This window comes from Hakea prostrata, chromosome 1 (assembly GCF_041222555.1).
Source record: "Hakea prostrata isolate BN-2017 chromosome 1, UWA_Hpros_2, whole genome shotgun sequence".
In the NCBI taxonomy this organism is placed as follows: Eukaryota; Viridiplantae; Streptophyta; class Magnoliopsida; order Proteales; family Proteaceae; genus Hakea; species Hakea prostrata.
In genome coordinates this window covers 19,580,778-19,595,396 of record NC_142600.1, presented here as the reverse complement: position 1 = coordinate 19,595,396, position 14,619 = coordinate 19,580,778, and the positions used below count along the sequence as shown (strand labels likewise).

Genomic DNA, 14,619 nt, shown 5'->3' with positions numbered 1-14,619 from the left:
ATTAATGAGTCTTTGCAGGGCAATGGGCAGGGCGGAAAGCTAATGGACCGGCTGAATACACCACAGCCTCATAGTTTGTTCCAAACAATCTCTTGTTCTCGTATTTCAATTTTGCGCCATCAAGACCGTAGTTGATGTTGGTGACAAGTCTGCAGTTGGCAAGGGGAGACGAAACGGGGTGCACTGTGCATCCATGGAGGGGATGGTCCAAGATGTAATGTTTCATTGTGAAACCATCAAGGATCTCATAGAAGTATCCATCTTTGTCAGTTTTACAAACCTTGTAGTAGCTCACTCTGTTCTTGTAATCTTTGCAGATGATACTTACTTTTGCAGCAGGGATTGGTTCGGCCTTAATCAATGACCATGTCCCATGGTGATCACAGCTCTGGCAATAAACTTTACCTTCTACAGCCACATCTATCTTGGTATCTTGATATGAGTTTCCTTCCTCAGCAGTAGCAGACACAAAAGTGACAGCCAATGAGAGAAGCAGAAGCAATGAGAAAACGGTCATGAGCTGTTGGTTTGCCATCTCTCTTCAGAGATCACAACAGCTTTTTGGGAACAAGATGTATTGGAAAGATGATGAGAATGTCTTGCTTACAGAACCATATATATAAACTTCATGGATTGTTGGTTTCTGGGGTTATTAAAAAAACTAAGAAAGAGAGATTTGGTGGGTTTTGGTGAACGTGTGGACATGTAAATTCCTTGAGGTGCTATACGTGAAGACCACCTTCTATTTCTTTAATTGCACAACGACGGCTGGTGGAATCATTTACATGATTGATGGATTGTTTCTGCTTCAGGTCTATATTAACATAGATGACTTTGATTTTGCAGACCAGAACAGGTCTTTGATGCTTTTGTGTCAGTTGATTGATTTCATGGTCCCCAATCCAACGGACATGAAGCTAACATGTTAGTGCTGATCATGCTCTCACCAGAAAAGGGAGAAGGTGCTCTGATCAAGACATGCTGGGAAAATCCAAGTGTTAATGAGGAACTAGTAAATGGATATCCAATCCGATTCTGAGCTGAATTTAATATGATGAAATATTAGATTTGAATAATATTTTAATCGAATCCAGTTCGGATTTGGATCTAGTTACGGGGTAGATTAATCAGACCCAGATCATTACCTTCTTTGAAAATTAATTTAGGATTTTATTTATTTGGCCGTTTTCCTTATTTCATTATGTTTAAAATTTTCAAACAGAACTGATTGGATGGCAAAAATTGATTGGAAGGCAAGAACATATGTAATTGAACATGAACTTATTGTTGCTGTTGTTGTTTAGATTTTTTAAATCTTAAGAATTAAGATTTCATTTTGAAAGGAATGGTCAATTTTAGGTCCCTAGCAGCTATAGTCTAAGGATGTCAACTAAATAACAAAGGGTCATATCCTAAACTTGGATCCAAAATGAATATCTAGACTCTTTCGGATCGAATTTAAAAATAACTTTGTAATCCAAATTTAGATCAAAACTTCAAGAATGGCAGATGGTTTTTCTTTCTTCATTAGGTTTATATTTTCTTTTTGTGGGAAAAAAGAAATTAAGAATCAATATTCTGTATCCCCGGTGGTTTTTAGTTTCCTGTATCTACCCAAAAAAAAAAAGAGAAAAAAAATTATACTTGAGTATTTTACCCCTGCAATTGTTGTCTTTCACACTGTTTGTTAGAAAATGAACTTTAATGAACCAAAGCAGTGTAGCAACAAGAAGAACTGAGAAGAAGAAAGAAGCAGAATTGATAGGAATCATACAAGCGCGTGTGATTTTAGCTTTGAACTCCTAGAATCATAGTGTCTTATTTATAGATATCAAGTCTTATTTATAGATATCAAGTCTGGATCACAACTTGAAAAGCAAAAAAGCAAGTCATCTTGCCCTCTCAAAAATGAAATAAAAGTATAGCTTATGGAAATAATTTTATAGTTTTTTAACTCTTAAAATCTATCTAAAATGAAAAGTATTGAAAAATGAAAGTTCTGAAATTAGTAACTAATAAAAAAATAGAAATTATGTTTTATAGAAACTCCCAAAACTTGTGTAGCAAAATTCTTACGTTAGAAATAGAAAGTAGAGTAGCATATCCAAAAAAGAAACAAGCATCGCTGGCATAATACTATTCACGTGAATAGTAAAACAGCCCATTGTTCCTGCGTGTACTTCAACACTCTCCCTCAAGCTAGAGTATACACAAAGAAAAATCCAGCTTGCACAATGAAAATAAACTTGAAAGGCAACATCAATCTTGGATCATATAGCAATAGTAGAAGTCGATAAATACTAAGAGAACTTCTCCTAGAAGATAAACATCAACAAAAAAAACTTTTACTCTTCATTTTGAACAAACCACCAATAATGAGAACAATTGATAGCATTGAAGACGAATACAATTCATAAGTATAGTAGCATCAAAGACACTATTCAATAATACCAATAGTAGGGAGGAATATCTTTACTAATTTTTTAAAATTGCAACTTCAATATCTATATGAGCACTTCGCAAGAAGGCAAGTAGTAGGTAAAGTATAGGTAAGTAAAAGGCCGTATCGGTTACTATAGACCAAGTAGGTAGGTAAAGGTAGTATTAGTTATAGTGAACCAAGTAGGTAGGTATAGGCAATATTGGTTATTATGGATCAATTAAATAGGTAAAAGACAGTATAGATTACCACGGACCACAAGTAGGTAGGTAATGGTATGGAGGTAAATGTATTATTGTAGAATACCATCTTGGGAAGACAAAGATCTTCACAAATAATATCTTTCAGCACACCTTGAGTAGATATAAAATAATGTATCATTTTCCCTCTCACGTGTAGCATTATACATGGACAATTCATGACAACCAACATTCAGTATAAAAAGATCCCAAACAACAATTTCCAATGAGACATTTATGGTAATCTTCATTCGTCTAGCAAGTCTAAATCCAAGAAACAACTTCCAAACTTTCCACATGGTAGATTAAGATAATGACAATATTGTAATAAACCAAAAATTTTCAAAGGAGTTATTTGTTAATATAGGATAAGGATGGCAAATCTGTAGATAAACTGAAGTTAAAGTAGATTGCAAATCTGTAATTTTCAAAAGCATGGACGGAACAAAAAGGTACTATATGAGGGCAAGGGCTAGTGTTGGAAACAAAATAATTTAAGGGATGAAGAAAAATTAAAAATAATCTGACTTAAAAATAAAAATCATGCAAAGATGCAGTGGAAACCATGCCATATACTGCAAAGGATTCAAACTAGAGCCCATAACATGAAAGATTGAAAGAAATCAATATTGAAGCAACTTAGAACCAGAAATTAGAATTAGGAACATAACAAGGCAACAGAATCAGGTATAGAATTACAAAACAAAACTAGAATGAACCAGCATTGAACCCCAAAAAAACTAAACTAGAATAGGAACAAAAAAACTGCTTGAAATAGCTAGGATGCTTTAGGGTTAGCCATGACAACAAATAACTAATGGGGGAGAATATCACTGCTAGGATGCTTTAGGGTTAGCCATGACAACAATTATAAATAGATGTGCAGGTAAATGAGTAAACCAAACAAGGACTCTTAAACAACCAAGTGGCCAGAGAACAACAGAAACAACAACAATAGAGGAATAAACTTCAAATAACTAAAGTCGATTGAGTCAAAATAATAGCACCTGAGTAGTAGAATTCCGAGTGAAACAGAAACCTCAACAGTGGAGTAGTGATCCATAGAAAAACATTCTTGTTGACAGAAAATAGAGTGGGCTTCAAGGTCTTTCATCAATTAGTAGCTTTCAGTGCAGGTATAAGTCTTTAGCAGAGGTAAATTTGGATTCCAGTGTCGCAGCATAGTACATATCCACACCTTCAAACCATTAATAGAGTAGTGAATCAGGTGTGGATATGTACTATGCTGCGACACTGGAATTTAGAGTTTAAAAAAACTTTGCTACCATTGATGAATGTATTTGCTATACTTTATAGAAATTCTCAAAACTTGTGTAACAAGATTCTTACATTAGAAGTAAAAAGTAGAGTAATATATCTAAAAATGAAACAAGCATCATTGGCATAATACGTTACTGTGAACAGTAAAACAACCCATTGCTCCTGTGTGTACTTCAACAATATTTAAATTCATTGAGTACTTGTTCTTCCATCTATTTGAAATAGCATGAACACGTTGAGGATTCATTGAGGAAATTTTCATGTTTCTTCTTAATAGTATTACAATATTAGATTTTTGTTGTGAACTCATAAATCAAGTCCGATATAATATATGATTGTGAGTGAGGATTCGTTGAGAAAATGTTCATATTTCTTCTTTATTTTTTTCCCCGAATAAACATGCTTCTTCTTGATAGTGTAACAATAGTAGATTTTGAGGACTCAAGAATAAAAGCCCATCTCATGTGAATCACGATTGGTAGTATTTCTAGCAAATTATATCTTTTGATCTTTATCGATTACTTTTGTAAATTATATATTTTGATGTTTCACCAAATTTTTTTATTTTTATATATTCTGATCATGTAAAACAACCAGAGAAAAGGTTTGGGAAGTGGAAAAACACATGAACTATAACATGAAGGTAGAAAGACTTGGGGCAATTTCTGAATACTGAATTTCTCACCCCTTTTTCATTGCTTCGTGGAAATGGATGAGGTGTACCCTACTATCTCCAGATTGAACAAGAAACTGAAAAATGGAAATCTTATTATTAATTCAGACATTCTCTTCTTATCTCTATTATATACAAATACCAGAACATTTATGTTTTGGGCAGAACACCATAACATTATTGAACTCTAGATGCAAGCAGCACCAAGCTACACACGAATGCATTATATGTGAAAATGGGGTGGGGTGATTTTTAAATCATAATACTAACAAGCTCCAGCTCTGCCAATTAGCATTCCTCTGTGGACAGAATCTCAAGCTCTGCCCACCAAAGAGGAGATAGTTTTGGTGTTGCCCCATCAGGTCCAATTGCTGTAATCTCTTTTAATTGGGCAGCAACCTCTCTCATTGTAGGTCTCTGGTTTTGATCAGGATGTATGCAAGAAGCTATTACAGCACAAAGTTTATCGAGTTCATTCTCTTGAAAACATTCCAGCATTGGATCTACCATGTCTCTGCAGGACTTCTCTCCTGTCATATTAATGGATGCCCACCCCACAAGGTTGCCATTTTCTGCTGAGTAAGAGAGCCTACCTGTTACCATTTCCAACAGTATAATGCCAAAATCATAAACATTACTGTCTAGATTGGATGATGGTGTATCCAATGGCTCTCTGGCATCTGATCCCATCTTGGAGGCTGCTACTACTTCATGCCAGAAATTGAAGTCTGAAATTTTGGCGGCATAGTCTTCGGTCAAGTAAACAATGGATGAGTTCAGATTCTCATGAAAGATAGGTGGGTTCAGTTGGTGCATATACTCCAGGCAGTATGCCATGCCCATTGCAATCCTCAACCGCGCTCCCCAATCTAAGTGCTCTGCTTCTTTTACTACAGGGACAGCACCACAACTCAATGTCAGTCAAAACTATTGGCTGCTATGCGAAGCAACAGATAAATACAGAATCATCTCTATGGTAATATATCAAGACTCTCATATAATTATGTTTTGCTTTTCTCATCCAAGCCAAACTACAACTCATGCTTTTTTGGTTTCCCCATAGTGGAATAAAAGGTAGATCCATCTAAAAGTGCCACTTGGTACTTCATTGAATTAGATGGCACACTCAAGACTTCTTATTCTAAAATTTAATTTTTCACAGTAACAGTGTTTTTCACAATTCACATATGAGTTCTGTTATTCTGAAAGAATGTAATTATGAGATCATGAAAGGTTCAACCTGAGGCCTCCAAAATTGGATTTTTCAATGCAAGTCCATAAACCCCTGGCAAGTACTTCTTATAAAAATGCATAGGCTAGTTGGTGGTAACCAGATGTGGGGAAAACAATTGACAAAAGTACCATATGGTTTAATTTTGGAGACTAGGATATGTTACTCACCGTGTAGATGCTCAAAGAGTGTACCATTCGGGGCATACTCAAAAACCAACATCCTTGTGAAAGGTTCCTCTTCCTCACAATATCCAATAAGGTTCACAAAATTCTTGTGGTTCACTTTGGCCAATGTGTCTACCTGAAAACATAACCCAGGAAATAGTCAGGAACTGCCAGAGATTATGTTAAACTTCCATGAAAATTTGTCACTGACAACCTTTTTCCTGAACTGGGCTTCAAAATTCTTTGACCAATCCTTGGAAGATGTCACTACAGTAGATATCACAGCTATTTCAACGCCACTAGACAGTGTCCCTTTGTATATTGTGCCATTTGATGACGAACCAATTATATTGCTGAAATCTTCACAAGCATTTTGCAGCTCTGATCGCCTTAGTTTTGGTACTCCTGAAACGGAGACTTCCAATCAAGAATAAAGAAAACAAAATATATGGCTTGGGAATACATAATAGAAGGATAGCAGAGTGATGTGGCTTCCAGTACTGTAAATCTGGCACTCATACAAGTTGTTTAAGACAAGAATTTTTTCAGATGTCCAGTGAGATCTTGTAAACTGAACCTAACTAAGCAATCACAATGATACAACTACATTTCTCCTATTCTTCAAAATACAGTCAATAGGAAGGTTTTGATTATCCAGTAAATGGGAACTACTAGGTGATGGGTCAAACCTTCTGCATGGCTGCCGTATGCTAGAGATGCTGTTGGAGAATAGCCTAACTTAGTTTGATTTATTCTTAGCTGCACAAAGAATGGGACCATACGAAAATTATTAAATTCAGGAAGGAAGAATACCTGTTACAAATGCTTTCTGCAGCTGCCCACTCAATCCTGTGGTCCAAGGTTTGACAGTAACCACCTTACTTTTCTGACAAAGGAAAATACCGGTGACCACAAATAAAATGAAGAAGGAAGCCCCTATGGATGAAACCAGAACCACAATTTTGTGATTTGATTTGGACGTTGCAGCTGGGCTTTCAGAAGATGGTTGATCAGAATTTACAGAAGGAGACTGGGCAATGCTTCGTGAGCGAGATCGGGCTGGGCTAACTGAAGGGGAAGGAACTGGAGAAGAAAAAGACAGAGTTGGTGCAGGAACAAAGATTGGAGGATCTGCCGCAGTAGGGGAAAAAGGTTCTGGTGTTAGTGCAGGTGCTGATTTAGGTGTTAGAGAGATGCTATTAGGTGATGCTGCTGGAGAAGGTAATGGAGCATGTGACAGAGTTGATACTGGGGCTGGTGAAGGAAACTTTGGTGGAGATGGCTTCTGTTGGTGGGTTTGGGAGGTGACAGAATTACCTGGAACCTGTAGCAAGATCCTTTTAGCTACATCTCTAGATTTGACACTGCTCCTACAAGAGATAAAAGCAGTAGTCATGAATATGCTACAAAATCCTCTATTCACTTGTGAAAAGGAAAAGGAAAATCCATTTTAATATAAGTTTCAGTGGGAAGGAAGAGTTCATTGTAGCAACCAGAGTTCATATGGGACGAGTGCAAGTGTGATGAACTAATTATACAATTGGCCAACAGAACTCCTGAATATCCCCTGTTAGACTGCTATGCATAATATTTTTCATGAATAAATGACCAAGCTATTAGATGGCCACATCACATGACTGTTAGTTTCCCTCTATTTTCATATTGGCAATCCTTAGATTAGAGATAATCCTAGTGACATTTTCAATAGAATGAACCTAAAACCATGCATGCCACATACACCAACAGACAATTTCAGGATGTTCTTTGTTGTCCTCCCAATAGTTGCAGTAAAACTAAGAAGTGGGTATTACCCAACCACTATATAATCTTACTCTGCAATGGACCTTCTTCGGCATGGTGTTCTTTGAGCAGCATCAGTTAACTGACTGTCATCTACCTGAAGTTCAGAAAGCATATTAAGCTCATGAGTCTCAGGAGAAACGCCTTCTAGAGAGTTGTGGTCGAGTAAACTGCAACATAATCAGATCAGAGTAAATACAAAACTATTATGCCAGCCAAACCCAATGGAAATTAAAAAGTTAGATGGTTTTCACTAACAGGATTCCCGGGGACAGATTGTAGCAAATATCTAAGGGAAGTGTTCCACTGAAGTTATTAAATCCCAAATCTAACACCTCTAGCTCCTTAAGATCTCCAATCTCTTTTGGAATGACACCATAAAACGAATTGTTGCGTAAGATGCTGTAGGAGAAAAAGGAATCAGGAGAGAACAATTGCAAACAGAGAGAAAAATGTTGGGCAGATAAATTATTAAGAGCTTAGCTACTGGCTTGTATATGCTCACATAGATTTTATGTGAATAAGATTCCCAAGTTCAGGGGCTAGTGTTCCTCCAAGACAAAGATCTTTCAAGTTCCTGCCAATTGAACAAAAGGCCTTTTTAGTTACACAAAAAATTGGATAAATTCAATCGATATAATTGCAGGCATATTAAACAAAATAAGGTACCAAGTTTTAATTTCACTTTGTATACTGAACCATTTTCAAGGATAGAGATCAAGATCTCATGTAATGTTGCTGCTCTTTGGCTATACTTCCCATATAAGTATATTTTACTTTAGCACATAATGCAGATATTTTTTTAGTTCAAATGTATTATTCTTTTAACATGAAGTCTCAAGTCTGAGAAGATTGTTGTCTTGTGCCATTTAGACTCAGCAGGGAACTTGGTATGGAGGTCTGATGCTATGATTCACCTGGGCAAAGATTGTCAGGTAATGCTTCTCTTGGTTCTGAGTATGTCTAATCAATTTTATCATATGAAGACTCAAGTCCTTCATCATTTAAGGTGTTATCTTATGAAGACCCAACTATTACATGGGACATCTTTGCTTCTTCAGAAAAAATTTATGTACTTAAGTGAATTTATTAGATTTTCTAATCATTCATTACATTCTGGTTAAGAACTTGTTCTTTTCATACGATTCACTTTTAGTGGCTTTCCAGTTTCACAGTTGTAAACATTGATTTCCATTTATAATCTAGAACCTTGAACGGGATCTCAATTGGTCTTCTTCAAAGAATATAAAGCAGCTTGGATACCAATTCATCCAAAAAATACAGGAACATCGGTTCAGTTATCTACTTCACATAGTTGTAAAGGCATTGTGTCCAGAAATCTTGGTTGCCTTGTTGGAAGCATCCAGGACTCCTTCAATGCCTTGTGCTAAGAATTAAACTTGATGATGGATGACTGGTGACTGGAGGAAAGAAGAATTGGTTTCATCTTTCATATGATCTGCTCTCATAGATTAGAATAACAAAATCGAATAGGTTCTTGTGTCACGTCACCCCTGTTTTGTTTTGATTGATTTTTTCTTCATCTTCTAATTTATAAAGAAAATATAGATCAGCATAATATTTAATTTCAGTTTGAAGTAAGACGACAAAAACGAAAAATCATCCATGTTAAATGTATCTAAGACTAGCAGAAAAAGCTTGACTTTTTTTTCTTCCTTTTTCAAAACAATGGAACAGAGTATTTCGTGTGATGAAGATGCGAATCACTTACAAAACCACAACTTTTCCATGGGAGCACTCAACTCCAAACCAGGAACAGGGATTATTGAGTCCATCATCATCATTCCAGTTCGACAGAGCACCAAAAGGATCTGTCACCACTTCATCCCGAAATCTCAACAGTGCCAACCCTGTTTTCAGTTAATCATGTAAATCTCTCAATAAACTCCAACCTTCCAACTTATAAAACCTCTAAAATTGCAAAATATAATTATCAGTGAAGCTAGAAGCTCAGATACCTTCTTCATTAAGAGACACACATAACTCCCAGTTATGATTGAATAAACACACGAACAACACCACCACCACCAAGCGAGAACGGAACTTATCGAGTCTCCACTGGTCACCCATTACGATTTGCTAATCCCAGAATGTAACGAAGCAAACCTTGGTCAATTTGAAATAAGGCTGCTTCAAAAATGAAAGGGGAAGAAAATTTACGGGTTCTGGAGTAAGCTAATTAAGTGCGTAGAAGAAGAAGAGAAGATACATCAAAACAGAAACGAAATCTGAAATGAAAGCGCGTTTATGGGTATTATTTGGAGTGAAAGAATAAGAAAAAGTTACCAAAACTCTGCAAAAGAGTGTCTGAAATCTTCAAGAAGAAGGATCAGATGCTCTGATTCTGGCCTTTCTCCAGTATTATATTATTGTAAGCTTTAAACGCGAAATGTCGAAGAAGAATCCATTAAAGCTCTCTGACGCGTTCCTGTTAGCCAACCCAAGATTTGGAATGTTACTATTGTCGAGTTTCAGGTGCCGCCTTATGACTTCTCAAAACAAAACTCTCTCAAGCTCCGCCTTGTTCTCGCTCTCTCTCTCTCTCTCTCTCTCTCTCTCCCTTCACATGGCTGCTACCTGCGACTCAATCTATCTTTCTATTTGTTGCTTGTTGGGGTCTTCCTTAAATGCGAAAATTATAGAGAGAGAGAGAAGTTTGACTTTGACCCTCTACCCGCACATCGCAGTTGCCGAAAAAAACAAAAAAATTAATGATAATTTAATGTAATGTGCTTAACCCTGAATAATATTAAACCACGTGCTTGCTTAAACGGCGACAACTAGAAAACGAAAATAAGGTTCGGATTTGTGGGTAGAGGATTATTCTCCTCGGCTTCAATTTCAATCTGCTGTTGGAAAAATCTTGACGGTTGGCAGCAGGTGTTGTGCATTTAATGCATAACATTCAATACTATCCCATTCTTTTTATGCATTGTGCGAGAGAGTTTAGATGACATCTTCATCTTTCATATTTTTTTAGAGCAAATTGCATTGGCACCCAAAAATGAGGCTTTAAAAGTTAAAACACTGACACCCTAAAATTTAATTTCCATTGGATATATTTGTTCAATTTTTCACTAGAAACTTTTCAGACACTGTTTATTATAGAGATTTTTTTTAAAAATAAATTGTTTTCAGTGATAAATTTGACAAATACATCCAATAAAAATTTAATTTTTGGGTTTTTGTGCTTTTTAAACATAAAGTAGGTGTCAATGCTTTAAGACCTCCATTTTGGGGTGCCAGTGCAATTTACTTTTTTTTTTATCCACGATACTACTAACATCTATTAATAAATATTAGAAAAGAAAAAAAAAAAAGTAAAATTTAGTGGGGGTCACATTCTTTTTGTGTGGCTTAAAAGGCTTAGGGAGTGTAGTGTTCTCTCTTGATGGAAAATTGATCCGTACCCAGAAATGAGCTTCTATTTAAATTTACGGTAAAAGAGTGTGAAGAGAATATAGTCCTCTATCCTCGCAAATATAGGATCCTAACTCGCAAAAATGACACTTGCGAGCGGAAGTTTAGTGCACATGTTGAAATGACACATTGAATTAGATACAATATTTAATTTGATATTGGTTTGAATGTATTGTATTGGACGGTTTTGCCAAATATATTCTTAGAAAATTTTATATATATTTTTTGACTTTACTACTTGATGAGATAAGACTTGGTAGAAAAATTATTCCTTGAAACTCTTGCTTTTGTGGAGTTCAGAAGGCTAGGTTTGCACCACCTTTTGTCAACATGAATATAAAATCAATAATAAGAAATACAAAATTGAGCGACTTTGGATCATGATGGAGAGCTCTCTCTTAATTAGTCCTTTTCATTACTTGTATTAAATTTGATATAATCCATCCAATTCAACAGCTCTTATGTAATACATCAAAAGTGTCAAAAAAAATGATGGAAGTACCTTAAATGGGCCCTTTAATCTGCCTCTAACCCAATCTTGACAACTAAACTCTTTGATGTTGATTTGTCATCCACACCAATGGAAAGATTTGGGCCTACAGATGGGCTTACGCTATCCTAATGGTTTTTAAAATTCCATAGGTCAGTACTGTTGGCTTTACTGTTGCTATCTTAAAGGATATATATAATATAAGTCATGAATGTACAATAATAACACAAGCAATCTCCAACCAGTTGGACAAGTCAGTAAGTCACCTTGGTTAGGGGTTTATAAGGGTTGAGATCCTCTATTTGTCCGGATAAAGGATTGTGCTCTCTTCACATCTAATTCATATTCGTATTTGTTTAAGGGTATTCGTATCCTGGATTTTCTTATTGAAAAATATTTGTATCCGTCTGATAAGCAACGATTTGGATTTGGATTTGGGTTTGGGTAATTGCTTATTGGATCGGATAATATCCATATACATTAAAATATTAAACATTCTTTTCTCTTATAAACGACCGATAATCAGATTTGGAAACCGGTAATCGGTCATCCAAAATTGAAAATTAAAAAAAAAATGACAATCACTAATCAATAATCGGATTATTATTGGATATCCAGGTAAAGTTTTAGATTCGAATTCGAATGCCTTCTTTAAATTTTCACCAGATTCGATTCGATTCGATTGATACGAGAAAATTTGCTTTGGATTCGAATTAGTGTATCATAGCCGAATCCGATCCATTTACATGTCTAAATAAAGGTGACTATGTGAGGAACAAAGACGCTCCACCTTTTCTTTCTCTCTTGGGTCGGCCCCACCTTGTGTGAAATTTGTTTGAAATCTTTGGATCGCGAAAGCTTATCTTAATATCTACTAATTTTTTTCCCCTTTCTTTTATTTATTTATTTTCAAGAAAAATATGATGGTGGGCCCGGCGGGCATGCGATGCCTGGGCCCACACTAACTTCCACAAGGTTTCTAACAATTAAGAAAAAGAAAGAAGGAAAAAAAAAAACAACAAGGAAACTTCCACTATGGTTTGGTCTCTCACTATAGAAAGACTACCCAACCAACTGTTTGGGCATGGGAAAGAGAGGGATGATGTGATGCGAGGCCCATTTTACTGTGGTCTCGAATTTGACTATTTGAGGTACCGGTATCGGATCAATTGGGTTTTGACGATCAGTATCGGTGTTTTTAATCGGGTTTGGAATTTTGGAATCGGCTCAACTGTAAAAGTAAAACCATCAAAAGAAGTTGGTTTTTTTTTATAGAAATAAAGAAAAAGATGATTCTTTACCAAAAAAAAGACAAAAGATGATTGATTGATCATTTGATCCAGGCTGATATCGGCCGATCTGAAAATGATGTAATGACCGATGTCACAAAACCTTGATTCTGGCAAAAGATTAACGGGTGAACTACTGAGCTGATCGCCTCTTAGAAGCAAGCTTGTTAAATAAAATACTTGATCAGCAATGAAAGGAGATTGAATCTACACTCCACATGAAGAATGAAGATGAAGTGTTGTTTTATACATATGGGCCTCACTGAAACTGAATCTACACTCCACTTGGAACTGTTCTTGTCTTCCAGTTTACAACTCCACTGGTTCAAGAGCTCACTGAGATTGAATCTACACTCCACTTGAACTGTTCTTGTCTTCCTGTATACAACTCCACTGGTTCAAGCTAGAGCTCTCTCTCTCTCTCTCTCTTCTCAGAGACATCTCAGTCATTATCGTTGGAGGGATGAATGAAACCTCACAGCTCCAGGAGGGTGTGCTTGTCTTGTGAGATGGGAAACGTATAAGGGACGGAAAGGCAAGTCTGGTATATACATTACGCCTAGCTCAGTTGCAAACCAGTAGTCCATTTAGATAATCTGCACTTTTCAGTTGGAACCCACATCTCTATTCATGGTCATGGATACGCTTTTCTTTTCTTGTAAACAATGTGGAATTTTGACTTCCTCTACTCACCAAATATATATATTTTATCTAATAATCAACTGTTGAGACTTTCAATATTGAGTGTCTAACTTCGAAAGTTTAACTACATATTGTTGAGACAGTGCTGCACTCCCCACCACAGGAAGAAAAAAAATGCATAAATCCCAAGTGGTTGTTCCAATTAATAAAGGTTGATGCCTCATCATAAGAGATCAAGAGTTCCAATGTCATTGAGCCAAGTGTGTATAAAATAATTGACCCCTTAAGCCTTATATGAAGCTATGATTTTTTTTGGAAAAAATCAGTAGGATACATATTATTGAAATGGAGTGAAAATGTTTAATCTCTAAATGTGACTAGACTCATATTTATATAACAATAGTGTTCCTATATCATATAAAGAGTTGCCATACCATAAGGGTAAAATCCTAGATGACTATATGCACATGATATATCAATTCTAGTCCCTAATACCCTACTGCAAAGTCAAGGGTCCTTCAAGAACCTTGAGTTTGGATCGAAGATGTTTGAAGCGGGTAGGAAAGAGACATTTGGTGAGAACATCCACCAATTGATCACTAGTAGAAACATAGTGAACCTGAATGACCTTCTTAGCAACCTTGTCACACACAAAATGAAAATCAAACTCAATGTGCGTTGTACGGGCATGAAAGACAAGGATTGGCAAAAAAGTAAGTGTCACCAATATTATCACACTATAAACGAGGAGTGAGGGCACAAAACCCGAGCTTTGTCAATAAAGATTGATTCCATGTAAGTTTGGTAGTAGCGGAAGCAAGACCACGATACTCATTCTTCGTACTAGAGTGGGCAATAGTAGTCTGCTTTTACGACTGCCAAGAGATGACATTGGATCCAAGAAAAACAAGATAACCACCTTGAGA

At 36.1% G+C, this 14,619-nt stretch overlaps 2 protein-coding genes across 4 annotated transcripts; both read right to left on the bottom strand.

Annotated features, from left to right (window-relative positions):
- Position 1: 1 nt before the first annotated feature.
- Positions 2–535, bottom strand: MOP10 (Pollen Ole e 1 allergen and extensin family protein). The gene has a single exon (XM_089147446.1). It carries the CDS (start codon positions 533–535, stop codon positions 2–4), a length of 534 nt encoding a protein of 177 aa, XP_089003572.1.
- Positions 536–4,667: 4,132 nt separating this feature from the next.
- On the bottom strand, positions 4,668–10,433 carry LOC149028115 (inactive receptor-like serine/threonine-protein kinase At2g40270). Of its 3 annotated transcripts, none has more exons than XM_089168627.1 (10): positions 10,139–10,433; positions 9,811–9,931; positions 9,564–9,702; positions 8,337–8,408; positions 8,090–8,233; positions 7,864–8,001; positions 6,845–7,401; positions 6,246–6,436; positions 6,035–6,167; positions 4,668–5,523 (listed from the first exon to the last, which is right to left on the bottom strand). In XM_089168627.1, the coding sequence occupies exons 2-10, from the start codon at positions 9,920–9,922 to the stop codon at positions 4,922–4,924; spliced, it is 2,088 nt and encodes a 695-aa protein (XP_089024753.1). In that variant the 5' UTR covers positions 9,923–9,931; positions 10,139–10,433; the 3' UTR covers positions 4,668–4,921. The 3 variants fall into 3 exon arrangements, with proteins under 3 accessions (XP_089024753.1, XP_089024747.1, XP_089024741.1); XM_089168621.1 differs by having other exon boundaries at positions 4,669–5,523; positions 9,811–9,982; XM_089168615.1 differs by having other exon boundaries at positions 4,669–5,523; positions 9,811–9,979.
- Positions 10,434–14,619: the final 4,186 nt, after the last annotated feature.

Bases quoted from the DNA above. Each gene is read 5' to 3' on its own strand.
- LOC149028115 (XM_089168627.1), bottom strand. From the start codon at position 9,922: ATGGGTGACCAGTGGAGACTCGATAAGTTCCGTTCTCGCTTGGTGGTG. The intron at 9,703-9,810 runs GTATCTGAGCTT...AACTGAAAACAG, and splicing joins TGTGTCTCTTAATGAAGAAG to GGTTGGCACTGTTGAGATTT. The intron at 8,409-9,563 runs GTAAGTGATTCG...TTCAATTGGCAG, and splicing joins CATGGAAAAGTTGTGGTTTT to GAACTTGAAAGATCTTTGTC.
- MOP10 (XM_089147446.1), bottom strand. From the start codon at position 535: ATGGCAAACCAACAGCTCATGACCGTTTTCTCATTGCTTCTGCTTCTC.